We start from the raw sequence: 22786 nt of genomic DNA on the forward strand, positions 1-22786 counted from the left end.
ACCAAAAGTAATATATTCATTCAACTTCAACTGATACATCAATTTGTTACCAAACCAAACCAAACTGAATTTGGTACTATAAAGATGTTAGAAAAATAAGAGACCAACAATAATCTTTATAGTACACCATTTGTAGATCACCTTAAAACAATTATTAAATTGTTTATACTGAACAGCTCACACATTCACTGTTATGAATTTTAAAAGTACCATTAGCTTCATCAGTTTAGAGACTAGTGGAAACCATCGAATGAGGAATAAAGTCAGCAAGGAATAAAAATCTTCTTCTCGATCCAACTCACTTCCAGTTGATCAATGATGGACAGAGATAACTATACCCAGAGAAGGAACAATGGGAAGCGAATGTAAATTGTTAGCACTAATATCTGTCTGCCCAGGTTGCATGTACCTTCGGATTCTAATGTTTATTGTGCAACAAGAAAATGATATTCACACACATGTATTGTACCTAGACTATATTGTAACACATGTAAAATGTATGGTATTGCCTGTCGTCGGGGGGAGGGAATAGAGGGAGGGGGGGCAATTTGGAAAAATGAATACAAGGGATAATATTATAAAATATATATATAATAATTAAAAAAAAAAAAAAAATCTTCTTCTCCTGACATTCCATATGTAAGCTGGACCAGGTGAGAAACTGTCACCTCTTCCTCACTGTCACTTACAGCACTCTCCTAGTCACCTCCAATTAGCAAACTCTCCCACTTTTCAAGATCACTCCCTCTTGATGTCCTGTCTATCCAAGTTCCTGGTGCCTGTTAACCCATCCATGAAGAAGTTGGTCAATCTCTCTCCTTTCTAAAGGTGTTTCAACCACTGCCCTTATGTCTGGGGACTTGTATTTACTTGCTGTCCCCTCAAATATTCTTGTTTTCTAGTTCAGTAACCTCTTCCAATTACAACTGCAGAAACCACCTCAGGCACACACAGAGCTCTTGCTATCACTCACTAGACTTCTACCTTGACAATCTATTACTCTGAAATTCCTTCATCTGACCATAAATAATTACCTGTTCTTTCAGCTTTGATACATATGCTGACTGGAAGGATGATGGCTATCTTGTACAAAAAGTTAAATTAGGAAAAAGGGGAGTAGGGATTGGTTCTGAGTACAACAAAATAGTTATTCTGGACATGTTGAGTTTGAGAAGCCTAATAGATGTGGAGTTGGAAATATCTAAAAGGCAACTGGTGATGAAAGAGAAGGCTCAGAGAAGAGTAATGCTGAAGATACAGATCTAAGAAATCTTCCACACTGAAATAGTAATTGAACTTATGAAGAGATCATCTAGAAAAAATGTTGAGGGGAAAAAAGGATGAGTTCTTTGGGTACCTTAGAATGTGAGTTCCCTAAGCAAGAAATTTTACTTCACACTAAGCAAAAAGAATCTATTTGTCACGAATTTTTTCTTATCCCTTATTGTAAAGATGAAAGCTGAGGCACTGATTCCCATTTTCTCCTCCTCTACTTAAGTTTTGGATGAAGAGGTGATGGTGCAGGCTTGAAAAGAGTGTATTTTGGAAAGCTTCTCTGGGCACTGAAGGACAAAAATGGAAGAGTAAAAAGAATGTCTTAGAACAGTGAAGAACCAGATGAGATCAAATAGTTTACATGTGGAGAGGATCCTGTCAACATAGTTGTACGACTTCTTCCAGAATCCTTAAGAAGCCTGTGAATATGACAGGGAGCATGACAAAGGACTAAAGAATTCCAAAGCAGAAGACAGTATAATGATGAAGTAATTAACTATAGAGTCAAAATAGGGAAGAAAGGAGTCAGAACAGAGGTAATAGAGAGATCTTAGAAGGGGAAGGACTGCACACTAGGGTAAGGACAAATAACATCTCTAGGAAGGAGAGAAAGGAGGATAGAAAAATGACTTCATAATTTTTGGCCATTGATGTGGAATGTGTAAGGATTATTATAAAGGGAATAATCATTTCTGTAAAGGCTGAGGAAGAGTGGAAGGAATGAGCAAGAAGAGACTTTAAAATGTGGACTATCTGAAGGAAAGCCAAGATAAGAGGCTGAGTTTATAAGTATATGGAAAAACATAATCAAAACCCAAAAATTTTCAAATGTGTTTCTATCAGATTTGCTTCTCTTCTGAACCCTTCCTAAAAATTAATCAAAACTGAAGAAAAATGACATTATAAAATCATGAAGTTTAAATAGTTACATGTCATTTCTAACTAATGTAGATTATTTTTAAAGTAAGGCAAAATTTTTTCCCAAAGATTACAGACTGGAAAGCACTTTAGAGGCCACTGGGTTCAAACCCCTTCTTTTATAGATGAGGAAATTGAGGCTCAGAAAGGATAAGTAGTTTGACCAAAGGCATATAAATAGCTAAAATATCTAAGATAGAAATGAGACTCAAATCTTCCTGAATTCAAATCGTGTTCTCTCAAAGTTCCTGAATATCTTTAATCATTTCTAAATGATCTGAAAAGCTGAGCTAAAAGGTTTTTTACTAAAATGTACTGCAAAATTATATAGATTTTGACCAGTCTGAAGTACTTATAGTTGTGTCATTTAAGTAACTTAATTTTACTTCAGTTTTTAAAAAGCATCTAAGAGCAAGGATTGCAATAGAAAGACCGAACTTGAGAAAAAAGAATTAAATGAGAAAACAAGCACACACACACAAAGAGTAAAATGAAGATAGACAGATAACATATGAAGATAACAACATTAAGTAATATTTTGATAGAGTTAACTTCAAAAGAGAATAAACTAAATCCTAACAATAAAAAGAGAATATGAAAATGGCAAAGGAGGATAAAGTATCACTAGCATTTATGTAGCACTTTAAGGTTTGTTTTAAAGTTTTACAAACAGCTCACTTTATACTTAACACCTGGGAGGGGTAGTTTTATTCTCCCCATTTTACAGATAAGGAAACTGAATTAGATAGTGACTATGTAATTTGCCTAGGGCCTTATAGCTATTAAATGTCTGAGACCACATTTGATTGAATTCAGATCTAACTAATGCCAAGTCCAGAATTCTATCTACTACAGCACAGCTAGCTGTTTTAATCTAATTCATGAGTATTCTTCCCTCTCAGACCATGGTACTGGAAAGGTCAGCCAAGGTTACAATGTCTTTTGGGAGTAAGTCAGATCTTTGTAAGAGCCAGAAAAGAGAATGGGAGAAGAGGTCTAAGATGAAGTTTACTGACAAAAGAGTATGAATTCCAAGAGAATACTATGGAAGTAGATATTACAGTGGTTCAAATAGAAAGCAGGAATTTTTAGAATTAGGAGAGTAAGTAGTAAGGGTATCTGCAGGATGGGAATGAAGTACCTTCTGACTGATGCTGCCAGCCTGAAGAATCATTTTAATGGCAAAGATAGTTGCCAGTCCTTTTAAGGACTGGGCCAGATATTACCAGCCTTTCCTACAGACAATGCCCTAGAAACAAGAGATATTAATACCTGAGTCTCTGGCCTTGGACTAAATGAGGGCTTTTTTATTGAAGGACTAAGAGGCAAGTTATGTGAGTGAAGCTTTGGTCTTGGGCATAGTCCAATCTACTAAGAAGCTTTGTCCTGGCTTGCTAACAAGAGAGCTAAGCTGTAACATTCAGGCAGTAGTAGCATAAATTATTAAAGGGAGAGTGTAATGGAACTGATCACAGTACAATGGCTAACTTGAGCCAAATGTTCACGTCAGGAAGTTGTCTGATAAGTGGGCTCAAGAGGTCTTGTTGTTGTAACATTAAAAAAAAAAAAATCTAAAAAAAAAAAAAAAAAAAAAAAAAGGCTTAGAAACAAACACAATTTCATGAACTAAAAACGTAAGTAAAATTTCTCTTCCATACATTCTAAGCATGGCTTACTTGCTTTCTTTTTCTTCTATACAACCAGAACTTTGCTGCCTCTGCAACTGCTTTTTCTATGTGAAATGCTCCTTCCCTTAATAACATGTACTTTTACTTAGCTTAAAATTACTTAAAATCTCAATCAAATGTCTCCTCTTCCAGGAGAGCTTCCCTGATTCCAAGTCAATGATAATATTTTCTCATTTGGACTTCATAGATCTTGGCTTATGCTTCAGATGTAGTTACCTGATGTTAATTAATTAATTCTAACTATTTCTAAGTGTCACCCCCACCCCATCCCCTTACTATCCTAGGCTCTAAATTCTTCAGTGCAGGGCTTTATCTTATCTAAATTCTGCATTCCTCCACCCACCCTAGCACAGTATTCTATGAGACAGACACAATAAACAATGAACTAAATATTAACTTTGCTATTGTAAAACTTGTTTGGATAGAGTATCTGCAATGAATGAACATTAGGTTGAAATGTCAATACAACAATTTCCGAGAGTAATGATGTTTCCCTCTCTTTTCTTTTTTTCATTTTGGTGACATTTTTAAACATATTATCCATACACATCTATCTATGTATCTATCTATACACATATACATATATACAATAAAAATTCAGTAAAATACTTAATAATTTCATCTGCTTACTATGTTTTTAAAAAAAGTGTAATAGGTTAAACCCCTCTAGAAGATGCAAATACAAAATGGAAGTCAACACTTCTAAATTCCAATCTCAATCAAAGATACTTTAAAAGTTGATCCTAAGGCTATTAAGGACCTGGACAGATGATCCAGTAATTTTAGAAGCAGCTATCATTCTACAACTAACTCTTTAGAAGAGAGAAAGTACAACTGCAGTCACTTAAGACTTATCCAAAATGCTTTAATACCCCCAATTCAGATTCCCTTAAGAACCAATCAACAAAAGCATAAATTAAAAAAATTTGTACTAAAATAAATCATAAAGACACCTCCATATTTTCTAAAATCATGTTTCACACTATTTTTAAGTCAGTATTCCTAAAGCAGGAGGCAAGGCACACCAATGGCTATAATCACTTTAGTGAGGAACTATCTTTTAGGATTTAACATGTTACTCCAATGCTTCTGGATGATACAGAGGTGACTTCAGGTCCTTGAAGATTATAATAATAGGGAGGTAAACCTTGGGCAGGTATTGAAACATCTTGGAAAAGGAATTCAATTATGGCTCCAATAACTAGTTATGTTTTCTGGCTGGGCATCAGGTTAGCTAAGTAAAGAAAAGGTAATCATTAGGTTTGGCCACCATGTGAAATGCACTTTGGTCACAGCATTACTATTACTAATTTCTGATTCAAATGTTTTAATTTCAGTACAGCCACTTAATTTTCCAACCAACTTCTACCTGCTTAGGATTAATGGAAATTAAAAAAGAGAAAAGAAAAATCAAGGTACAAGAGGTCCTGAAGGAGAAAGGTTTTGGAAAATCCAGTAACATTTTTAATAGAAGGATAAAAGTACACTTAAGAACAGAACTACATCCAATTATTTACATTTCATTTCATATACTTTAGGGTTAGTATTATAACTCTCAACTCTATATAAAATTTTTAGTAGTATGACAGGTTTGTTACCAATATAAAATTCACATATAAATAAAATTCAAAATGTAGAGATTATAAAGAAAGTAAAAACAAATGAGAGAAAGTAGATAAAAAACAATCGATTTAGAAAAGTAAAGTTACTTTTTCCCTTGTATACCCCCAATTCTAGTTATTTCTCTTACCTTACAAGAAATATGAATAGCAGACTCTGGGGGATAAACAATAAAATGCCTTAATGTAAAGCCAAAGCCTTGAGATGTTCTCTTCAACATAACCGTTTTTGGACCCGGCCAAGAAAATGTTTCATCTTCAGATGGTGATACTGTTTCACTTTGTTCTTTCCCATCTTTATTTTTGGCTACCTAAAATGAATGAAAATAAAGAAAAAATTTGTTTTACAATACAATTTTGATACACTTAAAAAAAAAAAATCACAACTTTTGTGATATCCAGTCCTTTTCACCTAAAAATAAGCAAACACAAAACAATTCACTGAAACACTACCATAAAACAATTTCTACAAATTCTTCTAGTAGAAAGATCTGTATCACCAAATCTCCAATGACCCTGATTAAGGTATAAAAATAATATTGTACTTTACATGTTAAGAGATAAAGTATACATTCATTACTGACACATTTTAACAAAGTACACGTTTCAAAATCAACCCCCCCACTCTTTTCCTAAGATCAACAAAAAACAACTTCATCAAGCAATGACACAATTTATTCATTAGTACAAAGAAAGTAAAGCACTCACCCAAACTATAATAGCCACATAATTAATATAAAGCCCTAAGAACTACAAAAGAAAAAAGTTCTTCCTCTGCCCAATCTATGGTTTTAAACAGGAGCTAACCAAGTGAATACCTCACTAACAATAGATTTTCAGTTCCCATTTAAAAAAATCTTATACATCTTCAAAATCCTGAATATAAATTTATTTTTTTCCCCCAAAATTCTGAAAAAAAGCTTTTTTTTTTTTTAAACCTATTTCCAGGATCCTATTAGTGTCCACATTTAAAAGAGTAAATTAAATGACAAATAAAAATAACCCACCCAAAAGATAAGCTGATTTCTATAGATTAATCATTACACATTGGAGATTCCCAGCATACTGACACAAATAGATTGTCCTTAGAACACTTTGAAGAAAAATAATTTTTTAAGGAGTTAAGTGTAAAAACTGTACTTAATATCATACCAAAATTAAAAGTATTACATGATGAACTATTGCAATTGAATTAAATTTTTAAAAGAATTATGAAAAACATTGGCATTGGTCAAATTCATCATATGACATCAAAAAAATAAAAACAAGAACTCTGTAAAAAATTCTGAGAATCTCACTTTAAGGAAATTAAACAACATTAATGTTTTGACTAACAAAATTAAAGTATACTCAATAATTAGAAAGCTTTTGTAAATGATCACACAATTGACTGAAGGGTATAGGAAATAAAAAACCTATGACCTATTCTATGACTTTACTGGCTATCAGAGGATGTTCAGCAGAATTCATAAGGAAGAAAAAACTAGAATACGTTGTCTTCCAGATGTTATTTGAAGACGACACTGCAGTGACCTTTTGGACCCCATCACAGAGTCTCCCAAATAAGACCAAAATGACTCAAAAGTGTTTGGTTGAACCATATGTTTTCTCTGTCTCTGTCTCTGTCTCTGTCTCTCTCTCTCTCTCACACACACACACACACACACACACACACAAAATTATCCAGGTTATGATATCTAGAAGAAGGTGTATATTAATATAATACACCTTGGAAACAGATTTATGTATCAATAGCAAATGGAGCTTATGGTAGAAAATAAGAAAGCAGTCCATTTGAGAAATAGTGCAGTTGTATTTGAAATACTATATTATTTTAATGACCCAAACTTTCTTCTTTTAAGAAAACTCTTTTTTTTTTTTTTCATAACAGTATTCTTTTAGCAAAATTTTCTGGACATAAATTATATAACAAGAGTCTTCTAGTCATTTCACACCCTATATATCAAGGATAAGGTCAAAACTGATTCATTATTAGATATTAAAGGTGATTATAAACAAATAAGAAGAGCAAGGAATGGTTTGTTTACCTGTCAGATCTTTGGAGAAGGAAGGAATTTATGGCTAAAGAGGAACTAGAGAATGTTATGAAATGCAAAATGCGATAATTATGATTACATTAAATTAAAAAGGTTTTGCACAAACAAAACCTAGGCAAAAGGAAAATTTTTTTAAACCAGCATTTGTGATAAAGGCCTCATTTCTAAAATAGAGAAGTGAGTCAAATTTATAAGAATGCAATCATTCTCCAATTGATAAATGGTCAATTTCTTCAGATGCAGAAATTAAAGCCATCTATAGTAATATGAAAAAAAATGTTCTAAGTCACTGTTTATTAGAGAAATGCAAATTAAAACAACTAAAAGGCACTACTTCACTTTCTCAGATAGGCTAAGATGACAGGAAAAGAAAATAATAAATGTTGGAGGGAATGTGGGAAAACTGAAATACTAACTTTTTGTTACTGTGAACTGATCCAGCTATTTTGGAGAACAATTTGGAACTATGTAATATCACTACTGGGGCTGATGGGGGAAGGATCCACATGGGCTTTTGTGGTAGCAGGAAATTGGAAATTGAACAGATGCCCATTAATTGTCTGAATAAATTATGGTATATGAATGTAATGGAGTATTATTTTTCTATAAGAAATGATGAGCATGCTGATTTCAGAAAAGGCTGGACAGACTCACATGAACTGATGCTAAGTGAAGTGAACAGAACCAGGAGACATTGAACACAGTAAGAGCAAGATTATGTGATGATCAACTATGATAGACGTGGCTCTTCTCAATAATACATTATTAATGTATGACTGACAATTCCAATAGACTTGGGATGGAAAATGCCAGCTGCTGTCAGAGAGAGAACTATGGAAAGTGAACATGAATCGAAGCTCACTATTTTCAGTTTTTTTTTTTTTAGTCGCTTTTTCCCTTTTGTTCTGATTTTCTTTCACAACATGCCTAATATAGAAATATGTTTAAAATGACAGTATATGTATAACCTATACTGGACTGCTTGCGTCTTGGGAGCGGAGGGAGGTGCTAAATGAATTTTACATTTAATAGACAGTAGGAGTGTGTGTGTGTGTCCTCTATTTCATCTACAAAGTTAAGTGGCAGACCATCAGCACTCTGGATTGGCCCTCACAGAGGATCTCCTAGAAGGCCTGCAAAGGAGGCACAATGGAATGAAAAGGTATAAATGAGTTTTAAGGATAAGATTTATACATTCATCAAAGTAGCTCCACACAGTGGAGCATCTTGAACATTCACAAGTACCTAATAATTTCTTGTTGTATTAAAGTAAACATGTTACAAATTAGGACAGAGATGCCAAGAACAAAGCAAGGATAAGGGGTTCCCTTCTAATTGGGTACATCTGAGAAGACAGCACATGAGATGAGATTTGAAACAAGAAGAGATTAACAAAATGTTACCTTTAAAACATAAAATGTGAAGCAGACACAGCAGAGCCTTGTCACAGACTCAGGGCTTAACATGTACAAATATACACAGAACAGGAAAGCAAGCAGCAGTTTGTAATCCAGTGTGGATGAAGCACATAATGCATAAAGTAAAGTCTAAGAAGGCAGGCTTTGACTTGAAGGACATGAGTGCTAGAAAGATTCTGGGGTGGTCATCTTTGAAGGGCAGATAAAGAAGTCTCTCTGTTGTTAGCAAGCAATGGGGTCCCAAAGAATGTTTCTAAGACAGGTTTCTTGTGGTCAGCAAGTATGTACAATAAGCACATTACTCACTAGTTGATATAGTAGCAATAGCAGAAGGTACATATATAGAGAGAGGAATAGTTTTGCTCCATTTTGTCTATTTGCTGATGATATGATAATTTACTAAGAAAATTCTGGAGAATCAACAAATAAACTAACTTGGACACGAGTTTTAGTGCAATTTCAAACTATATGATAAACCTACAAAAATCAAAAGGTTTGTTGTTGATTTTAATATACAATAATAAAAAACCAAGAGGGGAAAAGTGGGGAATGAAAGAGAAGGAATATTCATTAAGTACTACACTAAGTGTTGTGTCCTGCAGAACACTTTGACAATTATTGCCTCTTTTGAGCTTCACTACATCCCTGGACTGTTACTACCATTCCAATTTGATGAGAGTAAGAAAACTGAGGTAGATAGAGCACTTAACTAACTTGCTCAAGATCATAAGAAGGAATCTCAGAAGGCTTCATGGAGGATGTGGTATCCGATTCAAGAAGAAAGATAATCATTTTAAGAGGCAACATTAAAGAAAGAATGAACTTTAGGTATGGGGTCAGGAGGAGGAGGGAAGAACAAGTAGGAGCTATAATCTCAGTAAAAGGGAAAATGTGCTGGAGGTACAGGACATTTGAAAAGGAGTAGTTTAAGACTGAAAAGTAGGTAGAAATAAAAACTATTTATACACAGAGATCTATGTATGCATACACACAAGTGTAATTATGTATATAACATACATTTTTTGTATTTACATTAAAAACAAAATCAGCTTTTATCTTTTATTATGGTATCTTTCAACCTTGAGTTTTTATACAGCCAAATGACCTTGCTATGGAATCTTCCATGGTTGTCAGAAAAGCCAATTTTGGTACCCAACAATTTGATTCCTATTGCTTTTCCTCTCACAAGCACACTTGGTGAATCCTATTTCTTGTTTCCATCTTATATTCATGTTTTCTCAATATATCTATTTAGGAAATCTTAACTATTTACATGAGACATTCATTTTTAAGAGATCCTCTCTTTGAGGATCTAATGTTCAAAAAATGTTAGATATTAATTCAGAGAACCAGAGTGTAAATTCTTAGCTCTGTATTTCCTACCTGTGTGGCCTCAAACATGTCATTTTTATCAGTGCTTTGGAAAAAGATAAAAATGGTATGGCATGCTTAATAAATTTGCTGCTAATCTATTGATGACAAATTAAGGATGATCTCTTAAGTTTCTTTCCAGTTCTATTTTCTACAATCCTGTGATTCAAAAAGATTTTAGGCTATAATGTTAAGCCAAATCAAGTAAGTTGAAATTTAAAAGGACAAATGGAATGTCTTCTACTTAAGTTCCTATATACAAAGTACAAGAGGAGAGAGAAATGGCTCAACTGTAGTTCATCTGAAAAAAAGGACTATGGGTTTGGAGAAGTCAACACTGATAAGGTTGGTGGCCAAAAAAAAAGCTAGCACTCATCTAGCTGCCTCATCTACAAGAGGCCTCATGTCCTGCACTAGAGGGATTAAAAAAAAAAAAAAAAAAAAAAAAAAAGTCCCACTACAGAGAGCTCTTGATTGGTTCTGGTAACCATCATTTGGAGAAGGACATAGATGAGTAAGAATGAACATCAGAGAGAACACACCCAAGACAGAGAAAAGACTAGAAACCATATTATACTAGATGATGGTTGAAGGATATTTAGCCCAGAGAAGAAAAAATTAAAAATCTTAGAGACATTCTTAGATACTGAATGAATATCATGAAGAAGAAAGGAAGAGTCTAGGAATAATGGTTTCTAATTTTGGCAGTTAGAAGAGAGTAGAAAAAAAATTGTAGATTTTAAAGATAAATGTTCCCCATGTGGAAAGACTATGGGTCACAATCCCAATGAAAGCTTAGATTCCTGAGAGGAAAGGATAAGTAGAGAGCATATTATATTAGTGAAAGACTGAAGGACAACTTGAATAAATACAAAGGAGAGAAGAAATGAATATTGCAACACCCCCCACCTGCTGCCTCTGCCACTTCTATTTCCTTTCAAGGATGAGGATAGCTGGCTATTCTAGGGGAGTCATGGACCAGATTCTCTGGAAGAGGGCATCTCAGTCTGGGTTCCTTTACTTGTTCTGAAAATTGATGACAGATCAATTATGTACTTTGTGAGTCTAAGATGAAAAAATGTACATATTGATTCTGGAAGATCACTATTGAAGAGGCTACCAGAGATAGACTAAAGAAACCCAGACAGTGCTGTTAACCCCAAGACTCTCCCCAGAAAGTTCATAGCACAGGTTTCTAGGCCCAGCAGTATTACTTGACGCATAGTAGTTTGGAAAGGAGACAGCCCTACATCCCAAGAAGATTCATGACTCTGATAGTACCATCAAGTGCCCTATTTCAGGGCAAAAAGTAGAAAGAGGTAAGGACATGCAATAATTATTTTAAACCTCAGTGCACTTACACAAGCTATTTCCCCCGCCTTGATGGAATGCTTTCTCTATTCAACCCTTATTCTCTCTTTTCTTTAAGACTCAGATTACAAGTTATATTCACCTTCTCTAGGAAGCAGTTAACTCTCTTACTCTGCAAATTCATATCCTGTGCTCCTCCAACCAAATGAGTGGCCTGTGGTCAGACTGTTTCATTTTTATCTCTGTAATGCTGGCATACTACCTTATATACACTATATGTTTAATAGAAATTTAATTGGATTTCTAGCTAAAAAAATTGAATTGAGGAAGAAAGGAGAAAGGTTTTAATGTCTGCTACAAGAATGATGACAGAGCATAAATCTGAGACTTAAGAGGATTTCTATGTAACAATAATAGCCCAGTTGAAATTGGATTAAAAGTAATTTGCAGGGGGATCCAATTCAACAGTTTTAAATAACTTGGGGATAAAAACAAAGAAAGTAGATAATAGAGAAATTACAGAGTAGGTACAGCAGAAAAAGGCAAAGGAAGATAGTATCTAGAAAAAGATTGTTGTCATTTTTCAGTAATGTCTGATGCACTATAATCGGGGTTTTCGTGGCAAAGATATTGATTGAAGTGATCTGACAGTTCCTTTTCTAGCTCATTTTATAAACAAGGCAACTAAAACAAATAGGATGAAGGGACTTGCCCAGGGACCACAGATAGTAAGTGTCTGAGGCCAGATTTGAATTCAGGAATATGCATCTTCCTTGACTATAGACCAGTACTCTACTGTGCTACTTAACTGACAATTCTAAAAGAAACCATCAACAATCAAACATCAAACATTATTATTTTCACACTAGTTATAAGCATTAATAATAGGGAATAAATTAAAAAATCTAAAAGTGGAAACAAAAAGATTAAAAATTCATTTTTCTTCATTTTATCTATACCCTCATTATCAACCTCTCCCCACTGCTAGCAAACAGTAAAATATGTGCTTAATTACATTTTCCCTACTAGATTCTTTGGTACAAGTAATTCTCAAAGGTAAATATCCCCTTAAAAATGTGGCTAACACAGTTGTTAGTGTCTGTACTTTGATCAAGTTCATTTAAATTTGCTAATGCTTTGTGCTCCTTTATGTGTGTGAAGATAAAAATCAGAAACAAAAACCTTTGAGAACCAGAAATAAATTAATTTGATTTTAATATTTGGCCTTTAGTTAATTTTTCCCCATGGCTAATAGCTTAAACTATGATTAACTTTGATGTTAAAAAATATTACTCAAACATTGTTTGTAGAACATCAATCCTAAAATAAATGTATATTCCATGTAATAAAAAGAATTTAGTTATACAAAAGGTGCTTTGGCTCAAAAGCCAAATGTATGCTTGCTAAAAAAAATTATTTTATGGAGAACTCACACAGGGAAAGTGCTCATGTGTGGTCAGAAAAGGTGAGGCTGAGAGGACTTAAATATGGTAAATTTGTGTATCACAGGCATATCCATTCATACTTAAAAAAAAAAAAAAACATACTGTTCTTTTCCATACTGTTACAAAAATTTCTACACAGAAAACACATTTGCTCTTTTTCCATTTCCAACTTGTACCAGGCCTATAATTTCTCAAGATAATAAAATATAGTGATCCAAATTCGGGTGCTCAGAGAAATTCATCAGTCTAGTACGTCTGTCTCATGAGGGCATGCTTGCCTGGATTCTGGACAATGGACAATGCTCTCGAGCTTTCCCAGTCACCGACGCAGTGAGACGAAGCTGTGTGTTTGCTCCCATGCTTTTTTTTTTTTTTTTTTGCATGATGTTTTCAGCCATAAAGTAGTACTTTAAAGTTTATAAAGCACTTTTCTCATCTAAGCCCTATGATCTAGACACACAGTGCAAGGTTATTGTCCCCATTTTATGGATTAGAGGCTATGAATTTTAGGGACTGAACCTGCAACTCCAAGATTGGTGCTCTGCCATGCTGTCAAACACCTTCTTGAAGACAAGCATGGAATCAAAGTCAGACAGTCGGACACACTATTAATTCAACTCTAACACAGTAATGTCATTTTGGTCCTTTTTGAGGGTGAATTGCAACAACCAACTAACCAAACATGTATGTACATACATATACACACATATAAACAACTGCTCCTAAATGCTTAAACTTGAGACATTCAGTTACTGCATTGTTAAAATCATATGCTAATTGTTGGTGGAGTTGTGAAAGAATCCAACCATTCTGGGGAGCAATCTGGAATTATGCCCAAAAAGTTATCAAAATGTGCATACCCTTTGATCCAGCAGTGCTACTACTGGGCTTATATCCCAAAGTGATACTAAAGAAGGGAAAGGGACCTGTATGTGCCAAAATGTTTGTGGCAGCCCTTTTCATAGTGGCTAGAAACTGGAAAATGAATGGATGTTCATCAATTGAAGAATGGTTGGGTAAATTATGATATATGAATGTTATGGAATATTATTGTTCTGTAAGAAATGACCAACAAGATGAATACAGAGAGGCTTCGAGAGACTTACATGAACTGATGCTGAGTGAAATGAGCAGAACTAGGGGATCATTCATTATACACTTCAACAAGGATACTGTATGAGGATGTATTCTGATAGAAGTGGATATCTTCAACATAGAGAAGAGCTAATCCAATTCCAATAGATCAATGATGGACAGAATCAGCTACATCCAGAAAAGGAACACTGGGAAATGAGTGTAAACTGTGAGCATTTTTTTTTTCTTCCAGATTATTTTTACCTTACAAATACAATTCTTCCTTTGCAACAACAACAAAATTTGGTTCTGCACATATATATTGTACCTAGGATATACTATAAGATATTTAATATGTATGGGAATGCCTGCCATTTAGGGGAGGAGGTAGAGGGAAGAAAGGGAAAAATTCGGAACAGAAGGGAGTACAAGGGATAATGTTGTAAAAAAAAAAAAAAAATTTACCTATGCATATGTACTGTCAAAAAAAGTTATAAAAATTAATAAAAAAAAAAGAAAAGAAAAAAGAAAACAGGAAGGAAAATAAAGAGAAAAAAAAATCATATGCTAAGCCAGAAACTACCTACAATGTTTGTGGCCATTTTAGACTGGAAAGTCTAAGCCTAGCCCCATAATTCTGGTAAATTTATCTTAAGATACTATGCCTACAATTCAGATGGCACAATGTCCTATCTAGGTCTCATCCCAACACTAAGAAACTATGTGATCTTAGTCACAACTTCTCTTAACAATCTTTCTCAGTATCTCCCACTTACAACATTCTAAGATACTACGATGGGTACTACTTTAGTTTACAATTTCATAAGCTAATTCACTCTTCATACTCATTGCCAAGAAACAGATTAATAAAGCAAAGATAAATGTGTTATGTGACACAATTACATGTACTGTTTTTACAATGGAGCATAACTTGTAATGAAATAACAAATATTTAACCAAGCACAAAAATCACTAATATTTGCATGTATTCTTAAAAAAAACAAATACTTAGAACAAAGTTTAAAGAAATACAAAAAGGGAAATTAGGTAACTTTTTCAATTAACTGTACTTTAAATTACTGTTTAACAATAGTAGTACTAGATCTCTCTCTCTCTCTCTCTCTCTCTCTCTCTCTCTCTCTCTCTCTCTCTCTCTCTCTCTCTCTCTCTCACACTCACACACACACACACACACACACCCCATACATAAAATATCCAGTGTCATACAATTTTTTCTTGAATAGTTGATGTTTGTCAAATTCATGATCATGAAAGAAAATTTTGAAAAATTAATACTTATAAAGATAAGTTTGCTTCAATCCTGCTAAAAAGGAAGGACCCCTTCTTAATTCCCTCAACCCCACCCCACCCCACCCCTTTTTTTTTTTTTTTTTAAATCAAGGTAACTGCTTTAATTGGGCTTGCCCAGGGTCATATAGCTAGTAAGTGTCAATTATCTGAGGTCATATTTGAACTCAGATCCTCCTGACTCCAGGAACAATGTTCTATATACTGTGCCACCTAGCTGCCCCTCATTCCTTCTTTTAAAGTGATTTGGGCACCAGAAAACTTGTATAATAATTACTCAAAAACTGTAGCAAGTCTCTAAATGGTAGATTAATTATCGTAGACAACTCAGGATTTCAGTGAGAATGGATGTAACAAAGGGGCCATTTTTGTTAATCCCTACCGCTCCCATTTTTTTACATTTACAATCTCAATCAGGAGACACCTCACTCCCACCCCCATCTTTGACTTCTTCCTAGACATGGTTCCTTTCCCATTGCCTTCAAGTTGGCCCAGGACTTGCCTGTCCTAAAAAGAACAAAAACAAAACCTTCACTAAATCCCAGTCTCCCCCCCCCCCACAACCCTCCCACAAAGCTATCAAACTCTTCTTTCTTAAATTCCTACACAAAGCCATCTACTTTTGCTGCCTTAACTTCCTCTCCTCTCACTCACTTCTCAACTCTTTGCAATCTGGCTTCTGACCTCATTACGCAACTGAAACTCCCTCCCACCCCCCCCCCCCCAAAAAAGTTACCAAAGACCTTTTAATTGGCAAATATGATAACCTTTCCTTAATCCTTGTCATTCTTGACCTCTGATACATCCAGTTGACAATGCTAAGCATATTCTTCTGGGATATTATCTCCTCCAGCTTTTCATGACAATACTCTCTTACCTATCTGACTGCTCCTTCTCCAACTCCTGGCTTATCTTCTCATCCATATTAGGCTTCCTAAGAATGTATTCAGCAGGTTCTGGCCTGGCCCCTCTACTTCTTTTCCTCTATATTCTCTCTCCTGGAAAACCACAAATTTTTAAGTTGATCACTCAAAAAATCTATTCATCTCACCCTTCTCTTCTGCAGCTTTAGTCTCTTATCATCAGTTGCCTATTGGACATTTCAATATGGATGTCCTAAAGACATCTCAAACTCAGTATGTTCAAATCTAAACTCTTTCCTTTCCTTCTAAATTCTCCCTTCTTCCAAATTTATCTATTTCTGATGAAATCATCATCATTCCCATATCCTAAGTTTGCAACCTCAGCACAATTCTGGACTCCTTACTTTCATATATCAAACAATGGAGACATCTTGCTATCTACCACAACATACAACTCCTCTCTATTCATCCATCTACAGGCTTAGTGAAGATTCTCACTCTTTCTTTGCTAGATTAATATCAACAATGTCCAAATTAGTTTCTCTGCCTCAAGTCCTTCCTGACTCCAGTCTGCCCCTACAAACTTCTGACAATAACTTTCATTAAGCATTGATCTGACTGTCACTTCCCAACTCAACCCATTCCAGTGGCTGTGTGGAAGATAGGTTGGGGAAAGAAGATAACTGAAACAGGGAGCCTATTTAAGATTCTACTGTAATACTCTGAGCCAGAACTGAAGAAGGCCTACAATAGGGTGTGATTACATGAGGACAGAGGGGAAGGATTTGAGAGGTTGTAAAGGTAAAATCCACAAGACTAACAAGATTGGGAAGCTGACTGGATCCTGGGAAGGAGGGAGGGGGGAGTGAAGAGTCAAGGACACTTGAGCGACCAGACCAGGGTGGTACTTGATACACAAATAAGCAAGTTTAAAAGAGGGATATAGAAGGGGAGGTGGGGGGGGAAATAAGAAATCCCGTTGTAAACACGCTGACTTTTGAGATCTTTCTAGGAAATTCATTGGAAGCATCTGGCCTGGTAATGTGGGGCTGTAGCTCTGGGTCATCTAACTGACAAGGACACCTAAACTCCAGGGAGCATGATGAGAGCCCCAAGAGGTCTATTGTGCAGGAGGTCACTAGAGAGAACAGTGTCTCCAAAAACTTTTATCTATCATCAGGCATTATACAATGGTGTAAGGGGGGAAAATGGCATTTATACAGCACTTCACAAATACTACCTCACAAAATCCTCACAATGACGCCGGGAAGGAGGTATTATTATTATTCCCATTTCAATAGATAAGGAAACTGAGGCAAGCAGAAATCACACAGGTAGTAATAGTCTGAGACTAGATTTAAACTTATCTTCCCGATTCCAGATCCAGCACTGTCTTTAATTTGCTATCTATTTGCCTATTTTATTACATATATATTTGTTATTATTCTTATAAACTCAAAAGTAATGTCTAACTCAGGCCATGTCTGAATTATCACAGATTTTTTTGGGGGGAAAGGTTCAAATTAATGAGTCATTGCTAAGTAATTTTTAGCACACTTATAAGATAACACTAATGAATTATCATGATTTAATCTATTTCATACATTAACTTAACCATTCAAGTGTTTTCCAGCAGTAGTGATGAGCTTGGGCTGAACCACCCTCACATTCCCATATAACTGAGATCCCTTTAGGTTCCAAACCAAAGACTTGTAGCTCAGCCCAATGGTGCTCATTAGTAGGTAGTACCCACAGAAAGTAATAGTCTTTCTTTTATGTGAAGCTAAAGGGCTTACTATTTAGTCAACTCACACACTTTTGATAACCATATTTTACCAAGATTATGCTTTACCAGTGACGGCAAGCGATGACACAAATCTGAATTTGTTTCAGGGAGGTATCTGGGGTGGTAGGCCTGAAATTAGAAAGACCTGGATTCAAATGCAACTGTTTGTATGGATCTTCACCAAGTCACTTAATTTTTATTTGCCTCAGTTTCTCAACTATAAAAAGAAGATAATAAGAGCTCCAACTTCCCAGGGTTGTTGGGGTGAGGTCATCTTTTTAAGGTGCTTAGCACAGTGCGTGGTGCATAGAAAGCATTATATGTTACCTATATTAATAGCATGACCATATATATGTTTGTGTGTAGATATATACATATATATAACATGTGCATATGCACAATGTCACATCTATAAAATCTTAATGTCTCATTTATTCCATTCTATCAATATATCAGAGATAATGTCAGTATGACTTGGTAAATCAAACTAATTCCATGACACCATAATATAAACTCCTTATTATTATTATACTTAAAATCCATTCCTTACATCAATGGTTCCCTACTCCTGATCATCTTTCTGATACTCCTAGAAAATGAAGCAATAGAATCTACAAAACGTAAAAACTGAACAATCACTCCAACACAAAATCCAGTAACAGTCACCTTCCTATAATTTTCACAACTAGTAGGAAAATTTTATAAAAGAAAAAAAAAAGCCTATGGAATACTATTCCTGTTTTCTATTCTGCTATATCACATGAATGTATAACTATATCCATTTGTTTATATTCACAGCAAAGATATTTAATAAGCCCTGTTACCTGGATCCTAATCCACAGAAAAGCACTCTATTATCTTGGCACCACTGAACAAATGATATTTAAGGTACTTAATGACACATTTTATTCATCTCCACCATAACCAGGAAGCAGGGCATCAGGGGAGGTAGTATGGTACCTGAGAATACTGTTTCACTTATTACCAAAACCCTAGCTTCAAATCCCACCCATTCATTGTATGTCTATGAACACTCTTTGCGTCTCATTCTGTTCAATTATAAAAATGATGGGGCTGATCTAAATCTATGATCTCATGATTTTTCTCACAGATGCTATTAACAGTGCTGTTAAATGCATATCATGCAACAGACAGGTATGAAGATGGATAAGTCCATTTTAGTAAAAACATTGGAAGGGCTACAAGTACAGGAGATACTAAAATGAAAGTTTTAAGTTTTCTTTAATCTCTTCTGTGCTTTTCTTCCTTCTCTTTTCTCCTCTCTTAATTAACTATCTTCTTCCCCTCTATTTCCGACAGTAGCACTCATCATTTTAAAATATTATCCAGCTTACTAGAAGTCCTTTTTGTGTTCCCACTACTTTAGTATAGTATATATTTATACTTTAGTATAGTATATATTTAGTATAGTATATCTAATAGATACCTATTGAATTGAATTGAACCAATCCCACAAATGAGAACTAACCTAAGAAAGTTGTTGGTTTCCTCTCTGTATCTTTTTTGAATCTGTAATAACACAGTCACAAGAGTTAGATTTTGACACAAGTTCTTATCTACTCTTAGAGGGAAATTTGCAAATTATGAATCTCAGAATCTAATTTTTTTTATTTTAATAGTTTTTATTTACCAGATATATGCAACATTGACAATTGCCAAACCTTTTGTTCTAATTTTTCCCCTCCTCGCCCCCCCCCAGATAACAGGTTGACCAAAGCATGTTAAATATGTTAAAGTAGAAATTAAATACAATATATGTATACATGTCCAGTTATTTTGCTGTACAAAAAGAATCGGACTTTGAAATAGTGTACATTTAGCCTGTGAAGGAAATCCAAAATGCAGGAGGACAAAATTAGAGGGATTGGGAATCTATGTAGTGGTTCATAATCATCTCCTAGAGTTCTTTCGCTGAGTGTAGCTGGTTCAGTTCATTACTGCTCTGTTGGAACTGATTTGGTTCATCTCATTGTTGAAGATGGCCACATCCATCAGAATTGATAATTGTATAGTATTGTTGTTGAAGTATACAACAATCTCCTGGTTCTGCTCATTTCACTCAGCATCAGTTCATGTAAGTCTCTCCAGGCCTTCTCAGAATCTAATTTTAAAAGACTTGTACCTACTGTACTGAGCAAAAATATTCTCTGCAACATCTCTTCAAAGGACCATCTAACATCCATTTAATGGACCATACAGATGGGGAATGTCATCAAACAATTCAATTCCATTCTACTTTAGTGTAGGTCTGAAGAACAAGAATTCAGGTCCAAATTGTATTCTGAACAGTTCCTTAAGATCTCTTATTCTCTAACAATATCATGTGTTTCTGCTAGCTTACTTTCTTTACATTTTTCCCATAGTGTTGTTATGGACCCGCTTTTAACTTAGACAGCAACATTTGAAACTTTCACTTTTCCAAACAGACTCTAATTCAGGATAGTAGCAGCTAGTTTTCTCATGTCCTCTAACCCACAGAACTTTTGGCTTCAGATAATCCAGCACAACTCTGTCTATACTTCAGAAAAGAAATCAAAGATTCAGATACAAAGGACCTGGAAGCATTCTTCAAACATTTAAACAGGAAATATGAATTTAGTGAAAAGGAGATCAGGACCAAGAAGTTAATATAGTAAAGATGGTTTAACTAGAAATGGTGAGCCCATAAAGGGCTATGCCTGTCTAGGCATACTCTTTCAGTACTCCTCCTTCTCCATTGCTTTCTTCCAATCTGTTGAAATAGATTCTATGAAACATCTCGCTTGTTGTTTGATTCCAATGGAGAGATCTATGAGCAAATGGATGAAGATGCAAAAAAAGCAAGTTGACAACTGATTGCAAAGAAAAACACTGAATATAGCTATCAAAAAATGGAATTGGCAGAGAACCTCACCTGTGAACAAGATGTGAGTAACCACTACCACACTTCTGTCCCCCTCCTCTTCTACTTCCCAGTTATTGTATGAGTTGGAATTAAGTGACCTATGGTTAGATTAAGTCACCAGATAAGGTGATACAATCATTCTAACAAAATAACAAGACCCATTTAACTTCATAAGTGATCCCTAGCTTACTGAGTCATTTATCAACTTCTTTATTTCAAACAAAAACTTTCCTCTAGGATTTGCCTAGCTCAAGGAATATTGAAAGGACTCATAACTAAAGTTACTAACTTCTCTTTTAGATCATTAAGACAGATGAGTTAGAGATTAAATGAAATAGCAGAAATCAAAGAAATAGAGATATAATGCTATAACTTATTAAAAACCCAAAAAGGAAAAATTCAAAATGCAATTGCTTCTTTTTGTTTCCCTAATTATGAAGTTTTATGTTTTAAGTTAATGGTAACATCTATCTTGTCCTTTTCTTTTAAATTGTCATTCGAAATCCATATTTTATTACTGTAATGTAAATCCATTAGTGAAAGAACCAGAAAGTATATTGATGGATCAATCTTGAACTGGCAGGATAGACTGAACAAGCTTTCCTCATCTCTAATTTCTATGATTCATTAGTCTTTTGTGCCCAGCCCACATGATGGAACTATTTCTTTCTCCTCTCCACAAAATGGAGGCTGTTAATATAGAACAAAAATGAACTAACCATCAAAAGATGCATTTATTTTCTATCCCAACAAAAAGCAGTCATGTGTGAAGTGAAAAAAGCAGATAATTTTAACTACTTGCCTAAATTGCGTACGTTATCTTTGACCAGATAGCAAAATAGTAAACTAATTTTCCTTTCAAGTCTGAAAAGACACAATTTTATAATGAAGAAAACAAAAGATGATCAACAACCAATAAATAAATGACAATTTTCAAGATACTAAGTCAAGTCAAATTATGGTTATTTGAAACAAACAATTGGGTAGACTTCTATCAATTCTTTAAGAGGAGCCACCATTCAAATTATTTCTGATTTATAAAAGCAATGTGGATTAGAAATACTTCACGTACTATTGACTGAAGAATACTGGGGGAGAGAGCAAATAACAGAAGAACCCACTAGTTTTTGCCTTTTTTTTTTTTTTTTTTTAGACAATTCAAAAGTAACTGAGTTACAAAATAAAAAATGAACTCTCACCAAAACATTAGGATAGTTGCATTTTTTCAAAAGATGATAAATTATTTTAAAGAAATTTCTATTTTACTTTTGAATGAAAAAAAGCCTAAGCTTCAAAATACAGTTTAAAAAAGAACTGATTTTAGAATTTTACCTAATGTATGTGCATCATATGAAATTAATATAAACTATTGACTACTCATTTAATCTATCAGTTTTGTTTTTAAAAAATAGTTAATTGTGTCTCCCCTCCCCCATCAATTAAAGCTCTACAAATAAGCCTTCCATTGCTCTATCTAATCATAATTCCTTTTTTTGAAAAAAATTCAGCTATATTCAATAGGCAATTCAAAAATAGCTATTTCTACACAAAATAATACTTTGAAAGATTACTTCTAATTGTTAAAATATTGCTCCCAATTCCTCTGCAGTATTTCCTCATTTTGCTTAAGAAAGTATTTAACAATAAACAGCATTAAAATATATTTAAGACTAACCTGACCACTCCAAGCACAATAGAGATTACATAAAAAACTCCAATTATGGTTGATCATGCAGTCTAAAATCCTG

General features: G+C 34.4%; 1 protein-coding gene across 4 annotated transcripts in view; it reads right to left on the reverse strand.

Annotated features, from left to right (window-relative positions):
• Positions 1-22786, reverse strand: part of ARHGAP21 (Rho GTPase activating protein 21) — a 128675-nt gene that overhangs the window by 75006 nt on the left and 30883 nt on the right. For all 4 annotated transcript variants that reach the window (XM_074266949.1, XM_074266947.1, XM_074266950.1 and 1 more), the window contains exon 3: positions 5632-5811. In XM_074266949.1, coding sequence (XP_074123050.1) covers positions 5632-5811 — 180 coding nt within the window. The remainder of the gene's footprint in view (positions 1-5631; positions 5812-22786) is intronic.

Source organism: Sminthopsis crassicaudata, chromosome 5, assembly GCF_048593235.1.
Source record: "Sminthopsis crassicaudata isolate SCR6 chromosome 5, ASM4859323v1, whole genome shotgun sequence".
Taxonomy (NCBI): domain Eukaryota; kingdom Metazoa; phylum Chordata; class Mammalia; order Dasyuromorphia; family Dasyuridae; genus Sminthopsis; species Sminthopsis crassicaudata.